Source organism: Megachile rotundata, chromosome 14 (genome assembly GCF_050947335.1).
Source record: "Megachile rotundata isolate GNS110a chromosome 14, iyMegRotu1, whole genome shotgun sequence".
In the NCBI taxonomy this organism is placed as follows: domain Eukaryota; kingdom Metazoa; phylum Arthropoda; class Insecta; order Hymenoptera; family Megachilidae; genus Megachile; species Megachile rotundata.
This window is the reverse complement of record NC_134996.1, coordinates 11,455,531-11,471,540: the sequence shown is the minus strand read 5'-3', so window position 1 is coordinate 11,471,540 and position 16,010 is coordinate 11,455,531. Positions and strand designations below refer to the sequence as shown.

Genomic DNA, 16,010 nt, shown 5'->3' with positions numbered 1-16,010 from the left:
GCAAATTGTGTTATTTCCAAATAATTAAATTTCTGAATGAAATTTTTTCTGAAATTGTAAATTGTGTTATTTGCAAATAATTAAATTTCTGAATGAAATTTTGTCTAAAATTGCAAATTGTATTACTTTTAAATAATTAAATTTTTGAATTTGTAAATTATACCACTTCCAAATAATTAAATTTCTGAATAAAATTTTTTCTAAAATTGTAAATTGTGTTATTTGCAAATAATTAAATTTTTTCAATGAAATTTTTTCTAAAATTGCAAATTGTGTTATTTTCAAATAATTAAATTTCTGAATGAAATTTTTTCTAAAATTGCAAATTGTGTTATTTCCAAATAATTAAATTTCTGAATGAAATTTTCTCTAAAATTGCAAATTGTGTTATTTTCAAATAATTAAATTTCTGAAGTAACATTTTTGAATTTGTAAATTATACTATTTCCCAATAATTAAATTTCTAAATGAAATTATTTCTGAATTCTATCATACAACTTGATGAATCCAACCCCTCATATCAATCAAAATTTAATCACTCGATCATCGCCATCACCATAAAAATTAACAAAGTATCCAACAAACATCGACTAACAATGTGAACAGTTTGAAAGATAAAATAGCGAAAAAACGATCAATTACCAAGAAATCAATTTAATAATAATAAAATTTCAATTCTATTTTTCAGCTATTAGATCCGTAGGTAAATATTCCCAGGATTGTATGCAAACCCAGTGAACGTTTATTTTCAGAATGATCCGCTCAAAAATATGGAATCGCAGATATTCTCGGAAATCTACGCACGAAGGACACCGTTCGTATCTTTTCTTCGGCGATCGAACAATTAAAAGCAATCATTTTTCACGGGATATTCAAGTATGCCTTAAATTGGCCATCCATTTCAGATCGCAATCAGAGCTTCGTTATATAAAGTAGCGTGGGTTGAGTAATTATTTCTCTTCCTGTTATTTCGTAATGGAATCTAACACCTTCGACGCTTCTTCACATCGGTCCTCTATAAATATGTTCAGCGAGCATTGAATGCATCAGTCAGTTCGTGATTTTTCTTTGTTCCGAAACGATTATCGAGATGAAGTCCCTTTTGTTCGTCGGTTGCCTTCTTCTTGTCGCGGTGAGTAGAACAGAAAATTTTTATCTTGTATCACAAATTTATCTTTCACTTTGTTAAACACTTTACATAGTTCGCTATCGAAAGTAATTAACTAGTGTGATAACTTCGTTCATCAATGTGACACTTGAGTGATGATGTTTCAACTGAGTCTGAAGCTCTTTGCAACTCTGTTGGTTTTTATGGTGGTACTATGTCAAAGGCATGTGGGATACTTCAGGTACCTCGTATAGTTAGGATATTTTATATACTTAGATCAGTTTAGGTAATTCGAGACAATTTAGATAACTTTGTTACTGAGGATACTTCAGGTACTCTAGGTACTTTAGGTACTTCAGGTATTTCAGGTACTTCAGGTACTCTGGCACTTCAGGTACTACAAGTACTCCAAGTACTTCAACTACTTCAGGTACTTCAGGTACTTCAGATACTTCAGGTGCTTCATACAGTACCTCATACATACCTTAAATAATTAGGTCACTTCAGATACTTCAATACACTCCATGTACTTTCCAGACTTAAGACACTTCAGGTATTACAAGTACTTCAACTACTTCAACTACTTCAGGTACTTCAGATACTTCAGATACTTCAGGTACTTTATACAGTACCTCATACGTACCTTAAATAGTTAGGTCACTTCACATACTTCAATATACTCCATGTACCTTTCAAACTTAAGACACTTCAGGTACTTCTGGTACTTCATAGAGTACTTCATACTACCATATGATACTTAGGTCATTTCAGATACTTCAATATACTCCATGTACCTTTCAAACTTAAGACACTTCAGGTACTTCTGGTACTTCATAGAGTACCTCTACTACCATATGATACATAGGTCACTTCAGATACTTCAATACACTCAATGTACCTTTCAAACTTAAGACACTTCAGGTACTTCAGATACCTTATAGAGTACCTCATGCTACCATATGATGCATAGGTCACTTCAGATACTTCAATATACTCCATGTACCTTTCAAACTTAAGACACTTCAGGTACTTCTGGTACTTTGTAGAGTACTTCATACTACACTATGATATTTAGGTCACTTCTGATACTTCAATATACTGCATGTACCTTTCAAACTTAAGACATTCAGGTACTTCAGGTACTTCAGGTACTTCAGGTACCTCATAAAGTAAGACGTTGAGATGTACCAAATACTATGTTGATGATACGTTTGGTAATTGAAAAAGTTCCTCTGACACTTTTGGTTACAAGAGAATGACAGTAAGACTAGGTACTTAGGTACATAGGTACTTAGGCACATCAGGTACATTAGGTACATTATGATATAAGATGTCAGGTACATATCATGTGTACTCCAAATAAATTAGGTACCTTGAGTGCAGAGATTATACATACAATTGTATGAAACACTTCAGGTAGCTCAGGTACCTCTAATTCAGTTGCGGTATTTCACTAATTATTCATGGTACAATCACAAAATAATAATTAATACATTAAAATAACATTTTACATTAAATTGATTACATTAAATACGAGTATAATTAACGTTATTTTTAGGATATGATCCGTGGCAACCAAAAAGTGGCAGAGGCTTTTCGAGAACAGATCGAGGCCTGTGCGGCAGAACAAGATATTCCGGCTGGTGAGTCAAGAGTGCAATTTTTTTAATTCAATTTTTAATTAATCCATTTTTATTTAGAGGAGCTGTCGAAATTCGACAACTTCGAGTTAGAAGGCGAGGAGAAAAAGAAATTCGGCTGCTTGAAGCTCTGTGTAATGAAACGATCCGAACTTGTGAGTAGATATTTGGTTGTGGAGTGACTCTTGATATATTGCCGTAGAGGACAATTACATGGGACAATTACTAGTTATTATAATTACTCTCTGAAAGATTATTCTCTCAAGAACCGTATTTCTAGTTTCTGCAATAAAGGGAGAGCGTCACTGACCAATCGGCAATATAATGAGAGTCTGCGCTTAAACAGATGATAGATTATGTTTAGACCTATAATTTAATTCACTTAAATGATAGTAAATGATTTTTCTATAGTAATTGAATGAACAATTTTTGTGTGACTTTTTTCTCTTTGATGACAAATTATATTTTTCAGATTGATCGAGACAACATAAACGCTGAAAAATACGAACAAATGGCTGAGAAAATATTTGAAGGTGATGCGGAAAGAGTTGCCGAAAGCGTGCAGAATATGTTAACTTGTGTCGAAGAAGGTAGGTTTCGATTAATATTGAAATTACATATATTATCAAATTATTTGACATTACGTATAAAATATTGTAATTACATTTCTTTTAATTAATGCACGATCAAATTGTTTCAGCGAAAGAGATATCTGACGAATGCGAAGCGGCGTTTGAATTTTCGCGTTGCATCGTGCAGAAGCAAAAAAATTGATCGAATAATTTGCTGCCGGAACCAATTATCCTTAAAACAATTTTCAATTAAATAATCAAATCACAATTCAACGATTAGAACTGTGCAAACATGCAATTGTAAAAATTATAAAATGTAGTAATTAAATGAAATATATTCTTCAAACAATTGCTAGTTTTTCTTTGGTAGTTGAAAATAGTGAAGACCTGAATCTTTGTAACTAGTTTAATAATTAATTTTAAATTAATAACAAAAATTTATCGACAATTGAAAACAGTGAAAAGTACATTTGTTGACAAAATTTATTAGTGAAATTTATTATAAATAAAAAGGTTTTATTCAACTATTATGTGCAACATCAAGATAAATATTTTCGAACAATTAAAAAGCAATTTGCTCACAAATATTTGCAAACGATGAAAAACGTATGAAAATAAAATTGAATTGCGTATATGAAACATACGTAATACAAGTAATTTGAATATCATGTAACATGACAATTGTACGGTAGATTCCACGTGTTTTTTTTTTCTTAAGTGCAGTGCAATTATCTGACGAAGTTCTCAGATCTGCCGATAAAAAAGAAAATTATGACAGATATGATATAATGATTACTGCAAGAGTGCCGGCTGTTGCGCAGTCAATAAATGATTGAGAATTAATTTCTTCATTTGTGCTTCTGTTTTATTGAAAAATAACACTTGGAATAATATGTATCATTTTTTTTAATTAACGAGGACCTTTTAATTATTCGATGAATTTAAGAACATTAGGTTTGAGAAGTTTTAAATTTTTAAAGTTATAAATTGAGGAATTGAGAAGTTGACAAAGTGACAAATTGAAAATTGAGAAATTTACAATTTCCCAAACTTCCAAACTGCTTTATTTCCACATTTCCAAATTTCCAAGTTTCCAAGTTTCCAAATTTCCAAGTTTCCAAGATTCCAAGTTTCCAAACTACCAAGTTTCCAAATTTCCAAGTTTCCAAACTACAAAGTTTCCAAGTTTCCAAATTTCCAAATTTCCAAATTTCAAAGTTCCCAAATTTCCAAATTTCCAAATTTCCAAATTTCCAAGTTTCCAAGTTTCCAAATTTCCAAGTTTCCAAGTTTCCAAATTTCCAAATTTCCAAATTTCCAAGTTTCCAAACTACCAAGTTTCCAAGTTTCCAAATTTCCAAATTTCCAAGTTCCCAAATTTCCAAGTTTCCAAATTTCCAAATTTCCAAATTTCCAAATTTCCAAATTTCCAAGTTTCCAAATTTCTAAATTTCCAAGTTTCCAAATTTCCAAATTTCCAAATTCCTAAATTCCCCAATTCCCAAACTCCCAAATTCTCACATTCCCCAATTTCTAAATTCCCCCATTCTCAAAACTCCCCAACTTCCAATTTCCCCCATTTCCAAATTCCCCCATTCTCAAAAATTCCTCCAATTCCCCAAATTCCCCAAATCCCCAAATTCGTAAATTCTATAAATTCCTCAAATTTCCCAAATTCCCAAATTCCCCAAATCTTCAAATTTCACAAACTCCCCAAATTCCCAAATCACCACCAACAAAAAATAAAAATTATTACATTCATTCTCAATCACAATTTTTAAATAAATCAATGCCTGACAGCAAATGGCAAAAAATATTGATGACCAATCCTCCTATCAATCACTCAATTTTCTCTAATTAAAATGTCCATTCAGAGTCAAGGCTAACAAGATATCAAATAGTGAGACGCAAGATTTCAAGTATTGATTGCAATGCCTGTCGATCTAGTTAATAAGCACTTGTTTTACCATAAATTTAATTTTCACGTCATTTGTTTTTTGCACGTCTTTGGAACTATGATATAAATATTGCGATCGTTTCTGAAGATCATTTAGTTACCGATAAACTGATTCACTTTGTGCTACTCTTGCGGATTCAACTATATCAAGATGAAGGGTGGATTCATTGTTCTTGGTGTTCTGTTAATTGCTGTGAGTAGTGACAATTTAAAATATTAAGTAATTTATATTTGTTTTTTGGTAATTTGGAATTTGAGGCGAGATTTGTATGGTAGTGGAGGTATAGGGTGATTCATTTGTTGGGTATGGTAGTTGTCAAGTATTGTATCAAGGTTATAAAGTTAATGAATAATATAATTCTTAAATTCCTAAATTCCAAAGATCCAAAATTCTCAAATCTCCAAATATCCAAAGATCCATATTTCCAAAGATACAAATTTCCAGAGATCCAAATTTCCAAAGATACAAATTTCCAGAGATCAAAATCTGTAAAGATACAAATTTCCAGAGATCCAAATCTGTAAAGATCCAAATCTGCAAAGATCCAAATCTCCAAAAATCCAAATCTCCAAAGATACAAATCTACAAAGATCTAAATCTCCAAAGATCCAAATCTCCAAAGATCCAAATCTCCAAAGATCCAAATCTCCAAAGATCCAAACCTGCAAAGATTCAAATTCCCAAAGATCCAAATCTCCAAATCTGCAAATCTCCAAATCTGCAAATCTCCAAATCTTCAAATCTCCAAATCTCCAAATCTCCAAATCTCCAAATCTCCAAACCTCCAAATCTCCAAATCTCCAAATCTCCAAATCTCCAAATTTCCAAATCTCTAAATCTTCAAATCTCCAAATCTCCAAAGTGTTCAAATGCCCAAGTGTCCAAATAACCAAATGTCCAACTCCCCAGCTCTCCAAGCTCCCAAATCACCAAATCTCCAAACCCCTAAATCCCTATATTGCAAGATCCTCACATCCTCAAATCTCCAAATTCCTAAACTTCACATTACATAAATAATGCGTATTACAACTCCAGGCGACGATTCGTGCCGAGGATTACATAGATGTCTATCTGGGATTAATGAAAGAAGCGATCCAAGCATGCGCCAAGGAAAATGGCTACACAGACCGTAAGTTGTCTTACAAACATTTTTCTCAACTTCGCAAATTCCAAAATATTTCCAATTCTACATGAAAACATTTTTGAAACACTACAGAGAATGCTCGAGAAATATTTGATAAGGAAATGACCTTAGGAGAGGAGAATGCTACGTGTCTTCGTGCATGCGTCATGAAAATGGGCGCCTTCGTACGTAAATCTATTATGAACACCTCACAAATGCACTAATAATTACAAACTAGTAATTTGAATAATATTATTCATTATTTTATTTAAGATGCACCACTCGAAGATAAATAAACACAACGTGAACACGTTCCTCGGAGTTGTGCACGGTGAAAATCCGGAATTGCTTAAGAAATTGGAGAAAGGTGCAAGTGAATGCATTGATAAAGGTAATATACATTAGTGTCACATGTATATTGTAAACGTAAGAGTGCAATTGTAAATATAAGAGATAATTTAAACATTTTTGTTTTAGTTGACGACATCGCTGACGAGTGCAAAAAGGCGTACGTCTATATTCAATGTTTCTTGGACAAACATCAATGAGGTCTGCGTATGCTTTAAAGAAGATAAACAAAAATACAATTATTTCTATAGAAATACGTGTCTATTTGGTTGACTGTATTATGTTTGAAATCTGTTAAATATACTGTGCAAAAATAGATGAATAATTTTTTAATTGTACTTATGAAAGGAACTATACAGGGTGTCTCAAAATTAGTAGGAGGATAGACGCGATTCTGAATAATATTTCCCTTTGCAAAAATAGGGATTGAAGTTTTATTTCTGGATTATATATACGTGGTAAATACAATGTATAGTATATTCAACGCTTGGTGAGTGCAACGCGTAAGAAATCAATGCATGGTGAATGTAACGCGTGGTAAATACAAGGCGAGGCAAGTACTATGCATGGTAGGTGCAGCACGTGGTAAGCAACGCGTGATAAATTCAATGCGCGGTAAATACAACGCGTGGTAAATATAATGCGTGGTCAATACAACGCGTGGTAGGTGCAGCACGTGGTAAGCAACGTGTGGTAAATTCAATGCGTGGTAAATACAACGCGTGGTAAATACAATGCGTGGTAAAGGACGCGTGGTAAATACAATGCGTGGTAAATACAACGCGTGGTAAATATAACGCTTGGTAGGTGCAGCACGTGGTAAGCAACGCGTGGTAAGTGCAGCACGTGGTAAATACAACGCGTGGTAAGTGCAGTACGTGGTAAAGAACGCGTGGTAAATACAGTGCGTGGTAAATACAACGCGTGGTAGATGCAGCACGTGGTAAGCAACGTGTGGTAAATTCAATGCGTGGTAAATACAACGCGTGGTAAATACAATGCGTGGTAAAGAACGCGTGGTAAATACAATGCGTGGTAAATACAACGCGCGGTAAATATAACGCTTGGTAGGTGCAGCACGTGGTAAGCAACGCGTGGTAAGTGCAGCACGTGGTAAATACAACGCGTGGTAAGTGCAGTACGTGGTAAAGAACGCGTGGTAAATACAGTGCGTGGTAAATACAACGCGTCGTAAGTACTACGCGCTCTGCCGCTAGCTCGAAGCTGTCGCTCTCGCGTCTGCGCATGCGCAATCCTCGCGCTCTGATTGGTCCGGTGTTTTTCCTTAATAATTCAAAAACGAAGCTTCATATGCCATTTTTGCAAAGGGAAATTTTATTCAGGATAACGTCAGCTACCCTCCATTTCAGGGACCTACTGTTGTGAGGCACCCTGTGTATGCAAGTTCTAAATGCACTTCATTGAATAGTTGCATCTGGTAAAATATATATAATGCATTTATAAAATTGTACATGGACAAGTTTCTGAATGTAGTTCATTAAATAGGTGCACCGAAATACATATTAATCACATTGAACTGCTTTTACAAAATTAAATACCTGTAAACATTCAAATGCATCAAATTAAGTAATATACCATGTAAAATACTATAAACAGTTTCACCTAACTGCGTTAATAAAATATCATAAATGTTATAAAGTTCAGCCTAGCAGTAAATTATGAATTAAATAAATTTAATAATCTCTACAGAGCTCTCCCCAAACAGAGTACCATAACTGATCCAACACCATAATTTAACATTGCATAACACAATATTACAAGAATACTATTATTTGTATATTTTATATCACTATGATGCATCTATGCATTCCTGGAACTCATAGTCGCCACCTAAAGTAATTACAGACAAAACCGATCATATGCAGAAGTCAAACAAATCGTCCTGATAATAACAGAGCTCCCGAAGCATCGCCACGATTATCCCGTAATTAGTATAGCACATTTCAAACAGCTCATAATTTTCCTGTAACAACCCTCGTTCCACGAATACATAAAAACGATTATTTCTCGTGATAAAACCGACACAGAGCGGTAATGAAGACGTTACTCGATGGTACTTGAAGCAGCCTTACGTAAATCGGTTAAATCGGGGAATTATCTTGTTTCCTGCGTGTCAAACTTTGAACACCCATCGGAGTCAAGGTATAAATGTAGAAACGGGAGATTTGATGGGACACAGTCGATGAAAAAATTCATTCCGGACGAATTTTGTTTTGTTTGTCGATTTGGGAGATAAGGATAAGAGAATTATGAAGTTCCTCGTTGCTGCTACTTGCCTTTTGGCTGCCATGGTAGGTCCATTACGTGCTTCTTTGGATCGGTGGATTAATATGTGATTTGGTATTTTAATTTCGGTCTTGTTAGATTTTTTATTGGGTAGTTGACGTCGTTTGCAAATTTTTTATTTTACAATTTTTGAACTTCGACATTTTTGACATATTTTTGGATTATTAAAAATTCTGGTATTTCTACATTTCTGTAGGGTACTATTTCTGATTGGTAAATTTCTAAATTTCTATACAGTGCTATTTTTAATTTACAAATTTCTAAATTACACTATTTGTAAATTTACCTACACAACTTCACAATTTATGGATTTTAAAATAATTTCAAAACTGACACCCTTCTTTTCATGAATTCCTTACTGCCATTGTCACTGATTTTCTCACAAATAATATTTGAATTATTTCTCCATATATTTATCATATCTACACTTATCAATTAATAATTGCGAGTTTAATATTGAAGTATTTATTAGTCAACATATTTATGCAAAAGTGGAATATTATTTTCAGACGGTTGTTCGTGGTATGGATCAAGACGCCATCATGGCGAAGTACATGGAGTATTTGATGCCCGATGTGCAACCATGTGCCCAAGAGTTCCATCTTACTGAAGGTATAACTTCCACATTACGAAGCATTAATTCTTCATTAATTAATAAATGTGTTACTATTATTTTACATATAATGTGCTACTATCATATGTTACATATAATGTGCCACTACTATGTGTTACACATAATGTATCACTATTATGTGTTACATATAATGTGCTACTACGATGTGTTACATATAATGTACTACTATTTTGTGTTACAAATAATGTATCACTATTATGTGTTACATATAATGTGCTACTATCATGTGTTACATATAATGTGCTACTACTATGTGTTACACATAATGTATCACTATTATGTGTTACATATAATGTACTACTATCATGTGTTACATATAATGTGCTACTACTATGTGTTACACATAATGTATCACTATTATGTGTTACATATAATGTACTACTATCATGTGTTACATATAATGTGCTACTACTATGTGTTACATATAATGTATCACTATTACATGTTTCATATAATGTATCACTATTATGTATTACACATATGTTACTACACATGTGCACATATCCACATATGAATATTATTTAAATATACAAGTATGCAAAAATAGTACTCAAATTGAATACTTCTCCCAAGTTTGCATTTCGTAAAAGAATCTCACGTTTCTAATTAAATTTCAGACGAGGCCAACAACATACAAGCAGCCTCACAAACAGTGGACTTACAGAAATTAGGCTGCATGAAGGCATGCGTGATGCGAAGAGTAGGAATGGTACGTACAAGGTGTAACACAAAAAATTTCTTGACGTATCAATGAGTCATTTGTTAATTGCAGCTGACGGGAAGCAATGAGTATCACCTGGAACCCGTGTACAAGATGATAGATGTAATACACGCCGGTAACGATGCTGAAATTCAGTCTGTCAAGAAAATTGCGGACGACTGCCTTGGTGATGGTAAGTAATTAAAACTAATTTACAGAGTGCGTTTACACGTAGTGTACACTGATACATTGGTGATACTATCATAAAAAATTGGTATTGAGTTATTTTACAAAATTCATATTGACTGTATACGATCGAGTCTCGGTACTTCCCTGCGCTGGGGGCTCTCAGAGAGCACTTTGAAATTTTACTATATACGGTTTTGTGAAAAGTAGCAAATGATTTTTGCGTTGATAAGAGAATCTAAGGAAAAAGTTCAAATCACAAACAATGAAATGAAAGTTTAATTCACAATTATATAAAGTTATTGAGATAATTTGTTACAATACTTACGAGATATATTTTTTTTATAGCTACTGGAGAGTCTGATGAATGCATCGCCGCCAACAAGTACACCGATTGTTACATAAAGAAGCTTTTCAATTAAATAAGTTAAGTTATTAAAAGTTGCACTTCAAAGGCTGCAAATTTAATGACAGTTTTATACTTGTGAGCCGAGTAGTATTCAATAAAATAATGTAAAAGTGTATGTTTCCGATTTGCTGCTTTATGACAATTTTTGATTCCATGCATTGTGAATTCCATGCGTTGTGAATTCCATGCATTGTGAATTCCATACGTTGTGAATTCCATGCATTGTGAATTCCATGCGTTGTGAATTCCATGCATTGTGAATTCTATGCGTTGTGAATTCCATGCATTATGAATTCCATGCGTTGTGAATTCCATGCGTTGTGAATTCCATGCGTTGTGAGTTCCATGCATTGTGAATTCCATGCATTGTTAATTCCATGCGTTGTGAATTCCATGCATTGTGAATTCCATGCGTTGTGAATTCCACTCTTCCTAATTCCACGCGCTCTAAATTCCCCACATCGCGATTTCACATCTTGTAATTCCATGCATTGTGAATTCCACTCTTTCTAATTCCACGCGCTCTAAATTCCCCACATCACGATTTCACATCTTGTAATTCCACGCACTGTTAACTCCACGCTCCCTAAATTCCACGCACCGTGATCTTACACGATGTAACTCCTCGTTATCATTTCACGGGTTGTGAATTCAATGCGTTGTACTATTCGTTATTCATAACTTTTCCCATTTTATTCGTTGTAGTCTTCTTAGTTTTCGTTGCAGTCCTACCAGTTCTCATTGCAGTTCTACCCATCGCAATTCCACGCGTTACATCGCCTCGCGCAATATTACAATTTCCCCACATTGTAGCTCCCCGATCTACACCCATCAATTTCATCAACCATAAATCTACCCTGCAACGCCTCGCATTATATCGCCACGCATGATAATACTGCACGCATCGATGAACACGAATGCGATCTTTTTCATGAGTGTCCGTTTAAGAATTCCACGGGTCGTCAAAGCGATTTCTTCGGAAATGCAACTACCGAGTGTAATCGGTCGCAAAGCCGACCATTTGCAAAAGTGTCTCAACGCGTCTGTTCGTCGTAGGGGACGGCCATAACTTTATCCCATGGTGTATGCGAGGCAACTTCGACCATTACCGGCTACATTATACCGCCTCGCAACGTGAGCCGCTTACGTTAACGCGATACCCGCCTCGACGTTCTGCCGCGAGCTGAATGCTCTGAAAATGTGCTGCAACTCGTGCAGACAATTTTCTGCCTCACAGGACGACAAGTGCTGCATGCCACGCTGATGAACTCTGCCGCTGAGTGAACATACCTCTTCCGCGTTCTTCTTAATTCGATAAATTATTGGGTCATTACGGGAATTTACGAATATTTGCTTTGGAGATGTCGCAGGAATTTTTGGCGTTAAAATAATTGTCGTTCTTTGGGAATTTGTTTGGTGCGTTTAAATATTGCGCCGTGGAAAGGGCGGGAAAGTAGTCGTATTTGAAATTTTTTAGAAATTGTTATTATATTGTAAATTGTTGTTGTGCTGTTGTATGATAAATTGTTACAAGAGGAAGGCTAGTAAAAATATGCGATTTTTGTTAAATTGATCATTGGTTTATTAGTACTCCTTTTAAACTTCCCGCCACAGAAAAGGCGCGAAAGTGTTCAGATTCAAAATTGTCTCACGTGTTGCATCCAATATTGTATATCTAATAGATATTCCGAGTAAATAATATTAAAAGAGATGTCTACGTCGTTACTTTTATCAAATCAATCATTTATTAACATGATTAATATTCCTGTAACTCTCCCATTACAAACCGCCATAAAAAAAGCGCGAACGCACTAAAATTTGAAATTGAAGTACATGTTTCACTACTATAATTTAACTGTTACACAATAAATATTAATGTAGATGCTCACATAATTATTTTCCCAAGTTTTAAGCATCAATGTATCATTTTTTGATATATTTATATGATGACACATAAGATACGATGATCCTGGTACGATGCACATTTAATGTCTCGTAAAATTTATGTAGTTCGTTGATGATCCTTTTAAGGTTCAGTATTTCTGAGAGCGGACCGTACAGTTTCATTAATAAGAATGAGATTAAGCAGCGTGCGATTCCAGGGCATCACGCAGACACCGTCGGCTTATGAATAAACAAAGGGACGTTAACGCGTTATGAATAATTAAACTACACTCGAGACGCGGACGCTGCGTGCATTTCAACGGGGAAACCGCTGCTTTATGACCACCTAGTATATGTACGACTGAAAAGTGTTCGAATCTTTTAAATTAACTTTGCGTTTGTTTCAAATTACTGGGAACTTGATTAATGAATTTCGTGACAGAAAAGTATTGCAAAATGGTGCTTATGGTATGTGAATGCAAAGCTTAAAGTATGAGGAAAATGATGATGTGAGGGACTCATACATATTCGTTACACAAAATGGCTGCCGGTTGATTGCAACGAACGACATTTTTAGAAAACATGAATTTTTAATTTTTATGAAGCATAGATTCGAATAAAATTTCATGACATAAAAGTATCACGAAATGGCACTTATGATACATGAATATAAAGCTTGAAGTATCAGGAAAATGATGGTGTGAGGGACTCATGGATATTCGTAACACAAAATGGCTGCCGGTTGATCGCAACCAACGACATTTTTAAAAAACACGAATTCTTAATTTTTATGAAGCATAGATTCGAATAAAATTTCATGACATAAAAGTATCACAAAATGGCACTTGTGATACATGAATATAAAGCTTGAAGTATCAGGAAAATGATGGTGTGAGGATCTCATGGATATTCGTAACACAAAATAGCTGCCGGTTGATTGCAACCAACGACATTTCTAAAAAACACGAATTCTTAATTTTTATGAAGCATAGTTTCGAATAAAATTTCATGACATAAAAGTTTCACAAAATGGCGCTTATGCTACATCAATATAAAGCTTGAAGTACCACAAAAATGATCGCATAAACATATCCTCAATATTCCCAACACAAAATGGTTGCCATTCAATTGCAACAAACAACTTTCCTACGAAATATAAATTCAACCAAAATTTCATGACACAAAAGTATCACAAAATGGCGCTCATGTTACACGAAAATAAAGCTTGAGGTATTACAAAAATGATGCTGTAAACATTTCGACAGTGTTCTTAATATAGAATGATTGATGGTCAAAAAAAGCAATGTCCAATTTCGAAACGTATGATTACATGACACAATCAGAAACTTATTTAACATTTCGCTGACTAATTTGATTTTGGTACCACGTGCTGCAAGCAACAATATACAGGAAAATTTTTAAAGGTTTGTCAATTGTTGGTAAGTTCGAGACCATCACACAAATATAAAATGAGCTGCGCTACAATTTGGTGCAGTTTCCAAAATATTCTGAGAAAGCACGTTCCTCGTTTAATTTTTCAGTGACGAATGATGAAGTTCGTGGTTCTTTGTCTTCTTATCAGCGTGAGTGTTTCTGTGTCTATTAAATATTTTATTCGAATAGTTTACTAACTAATATTTTATAGTAACAATTATAATAAAGTAATATAGTAACAATAATTAAGTTTCTGAATATCCTCCAAGTTTTTGATTTGAACGAAAGTTAAGCTTAATGAGAAAATGGAGGATCTTCGACGGAGACTAATGGAATCTTGTTGTTGGAAAAATTACTAGGGCGTGCATTCGGGTTTCGCTGGAGAAAATTGGAAGAGCTTGTTAATTATTTATAGAAAAAGTTCCCAGCTAATTCGAAACGATTACACTTTCAGACGCTTTTTAATTGTACGATATTGGAAAGTAATTAATTGAATGTCCATTGCAGGTGACTCGAGCGCTCGAGGTAGAACTAATTTCGAGAGTAATGGACGTGCCATTGAACGAATTAGCGGAATGTTTGCGAAATAACAATTTATCTGCAGGTACTGCAAAATAACAATGCAATCATGTAAAATTAATGGATCTCACTTCAACGCTCATGGATTAGTTTTAAATAATTATTTACAGTAACTAACATAAATATTATTATAACAAATAATAGGACATTAGATTTAATAATAATTGTTATCGTTAACAGAAAAATTCGATAAATTCTACTAAATAATTATTTTACACAAATCCTTAGGTTGCTATTTTCTACCAATTTTATTTGTGTGTGTGTTTTTTTTAATCTCTGCAGAGGACGTAGAGAATTTGGAAAATATGTTCAATGAAGACCAAACATCGAGAGAATATTCCTCCAATTTTGGTTGTTTCGTTACATGTGTCTTCGAAAAATCGAATATCGTAAGTAGAATATCTTATGTGAAATTTAAGAATATTTAATTATTATAAAATTATTTCAGATACAAAATAACGAGATCCAGCTAGACAGGTTGATCGCATTGGCTAAACGCAATAAGTTCAATATTACAGCGGCGATTAAACAAAAATTAAATGAGTGCATTAACGAAGGTAAATTATTCAAGTTTTATTATTAATTTCTTTTAAAGTTTGACTTCCCTGTTGCATTTTCGTGAAGAAATAATCAAACTTGCATTAAGAAAATTTTGTTTAACATGTCGAAAGATCTTCTTTGATACTTCTGTTGTATTTTAAGAAATTTGTCAAAACAATAAACAAAGTATCTCGTTAACGGAACTTATATAATCAAAATTACTCAGAACCGAACAAAACTGTTCGAATTCTTAGACTTCACGGAATTCATTTAATTAAACGAAAACTATTAATATTCGCAAACATGTTTACTTAATAATGGAAACAAACATGGATGTAAATAGACTTCGGAAAATCCGTGAAAAGGTAAAAATATGTTTGTTGACAATTAATTAAATTGTTGCAGCCGAAGAAGAAGATGACAAGTGCAAGATTGGACTCGTTTTTACTTCCTGTGTGATGCGAAAACTTCGACAATGATTTTGTTAAAGAATGTTACAGAATTCTTTTTTTGTGAATACAATTGCAAAATGTGGAAGACTGTAACCTGTTTCTTTTGAAATAATAACTTTTCTATACTAAAAGCTTT

General features: G+C 33.8%; 5 protein-coding genes across 5 annotated transcripts in view; 4 read left to right on the top strand and 1 right to left on the bottom strand.

Annotated features, from left to right (window-relative positions):
• spri (Src homology 2 domain-containing protein sprint) overlaps positions 1-16,010 on the bottom strand; it is a 225,163-nt gene that overhangs the window by 191,742 nt on the left and 17,411 nt on the right. The window lies entirely within an intron of this gene.
• On the top strand, positions 975-3,669 carry LOC100881885 (uncharacterized). Its single transcript, XM_003700017.3, has 5 exons — positions 975-1,132; positions 2,667-2,751; positions 2,809-2,903; positions 3,221-3,338; positions 3,449-3,669. The coding sequence occupies exons 1-5, from the start codon at positions 1,091-1,093 to the stop codon at positions 3,520-3,522; spliced, it is 414 nt and encodes a 137-aa protein (XP_003700065.1). The 5' UTR covers positions 975-1,090; the 3' UTR covers positions 3,523-3,669.
• LOC100881775 (general odorant-binding protein 19d-like) lies at positions 5,316-7,067 on the top strand. The gene is made up of 5 exons (XM_003700016.2): positions 5,316-5,470; positions 6,314-6,407; positions 6,495-6,586; positions 6,675-6,792; positions 6,879-7,067. Exons 1-5 carry the CDS (start codon positions 5,429-5,431, stop codon positions 6,947-6,949), a joined length of 417 nt encoding a protein of 138 aa, XP_003700064.1. The 5' UTR covers positions 5,316-5,428; the 3' UTR covers positions 6,950-7,067.
• Positions 8,903-11,100, top strand: LOC100882759 (general odorant-binding protein 28a-like). Its single transcript, XM_003700025.2, has 5 exons — positions 8,903-9,061; positions 9,566-9,668; positions 10,308-10,399; positions 10,463-10,583; positions 10,925-11,100. Exons 1-5 carry the CDS (start codon positions 9,020-9,022, stop codon positions 10,996-10,998), a joined length of 432 nt encoding a protein of 143 aa, XP_003700073.1. The 5' UTR covers positions 8,903-9,019; the 3' UTR covers positions 10,999-11,100.
• On the top strand, positions 14,347-16,005 carry Obp7 (odorant binding protein 7). Its single transcript, XM_076539664.1, has 5 exons — positions 14,347-14,452; positions 14,811-14,907; positions 15,165-15,271; positions 15,331-15,439; positions 15,828-16,005. Exons 1-5 carry the CDS (start codon positions 14,417-14,419, stop codon positions 15,899-15,901), a joined length of 423 nt encoding a protein of 140 aa, XP_076395779.1. The 5' UTR covers positions 14,347-14,416; the 3' UTR covers positions 15,902-16,005.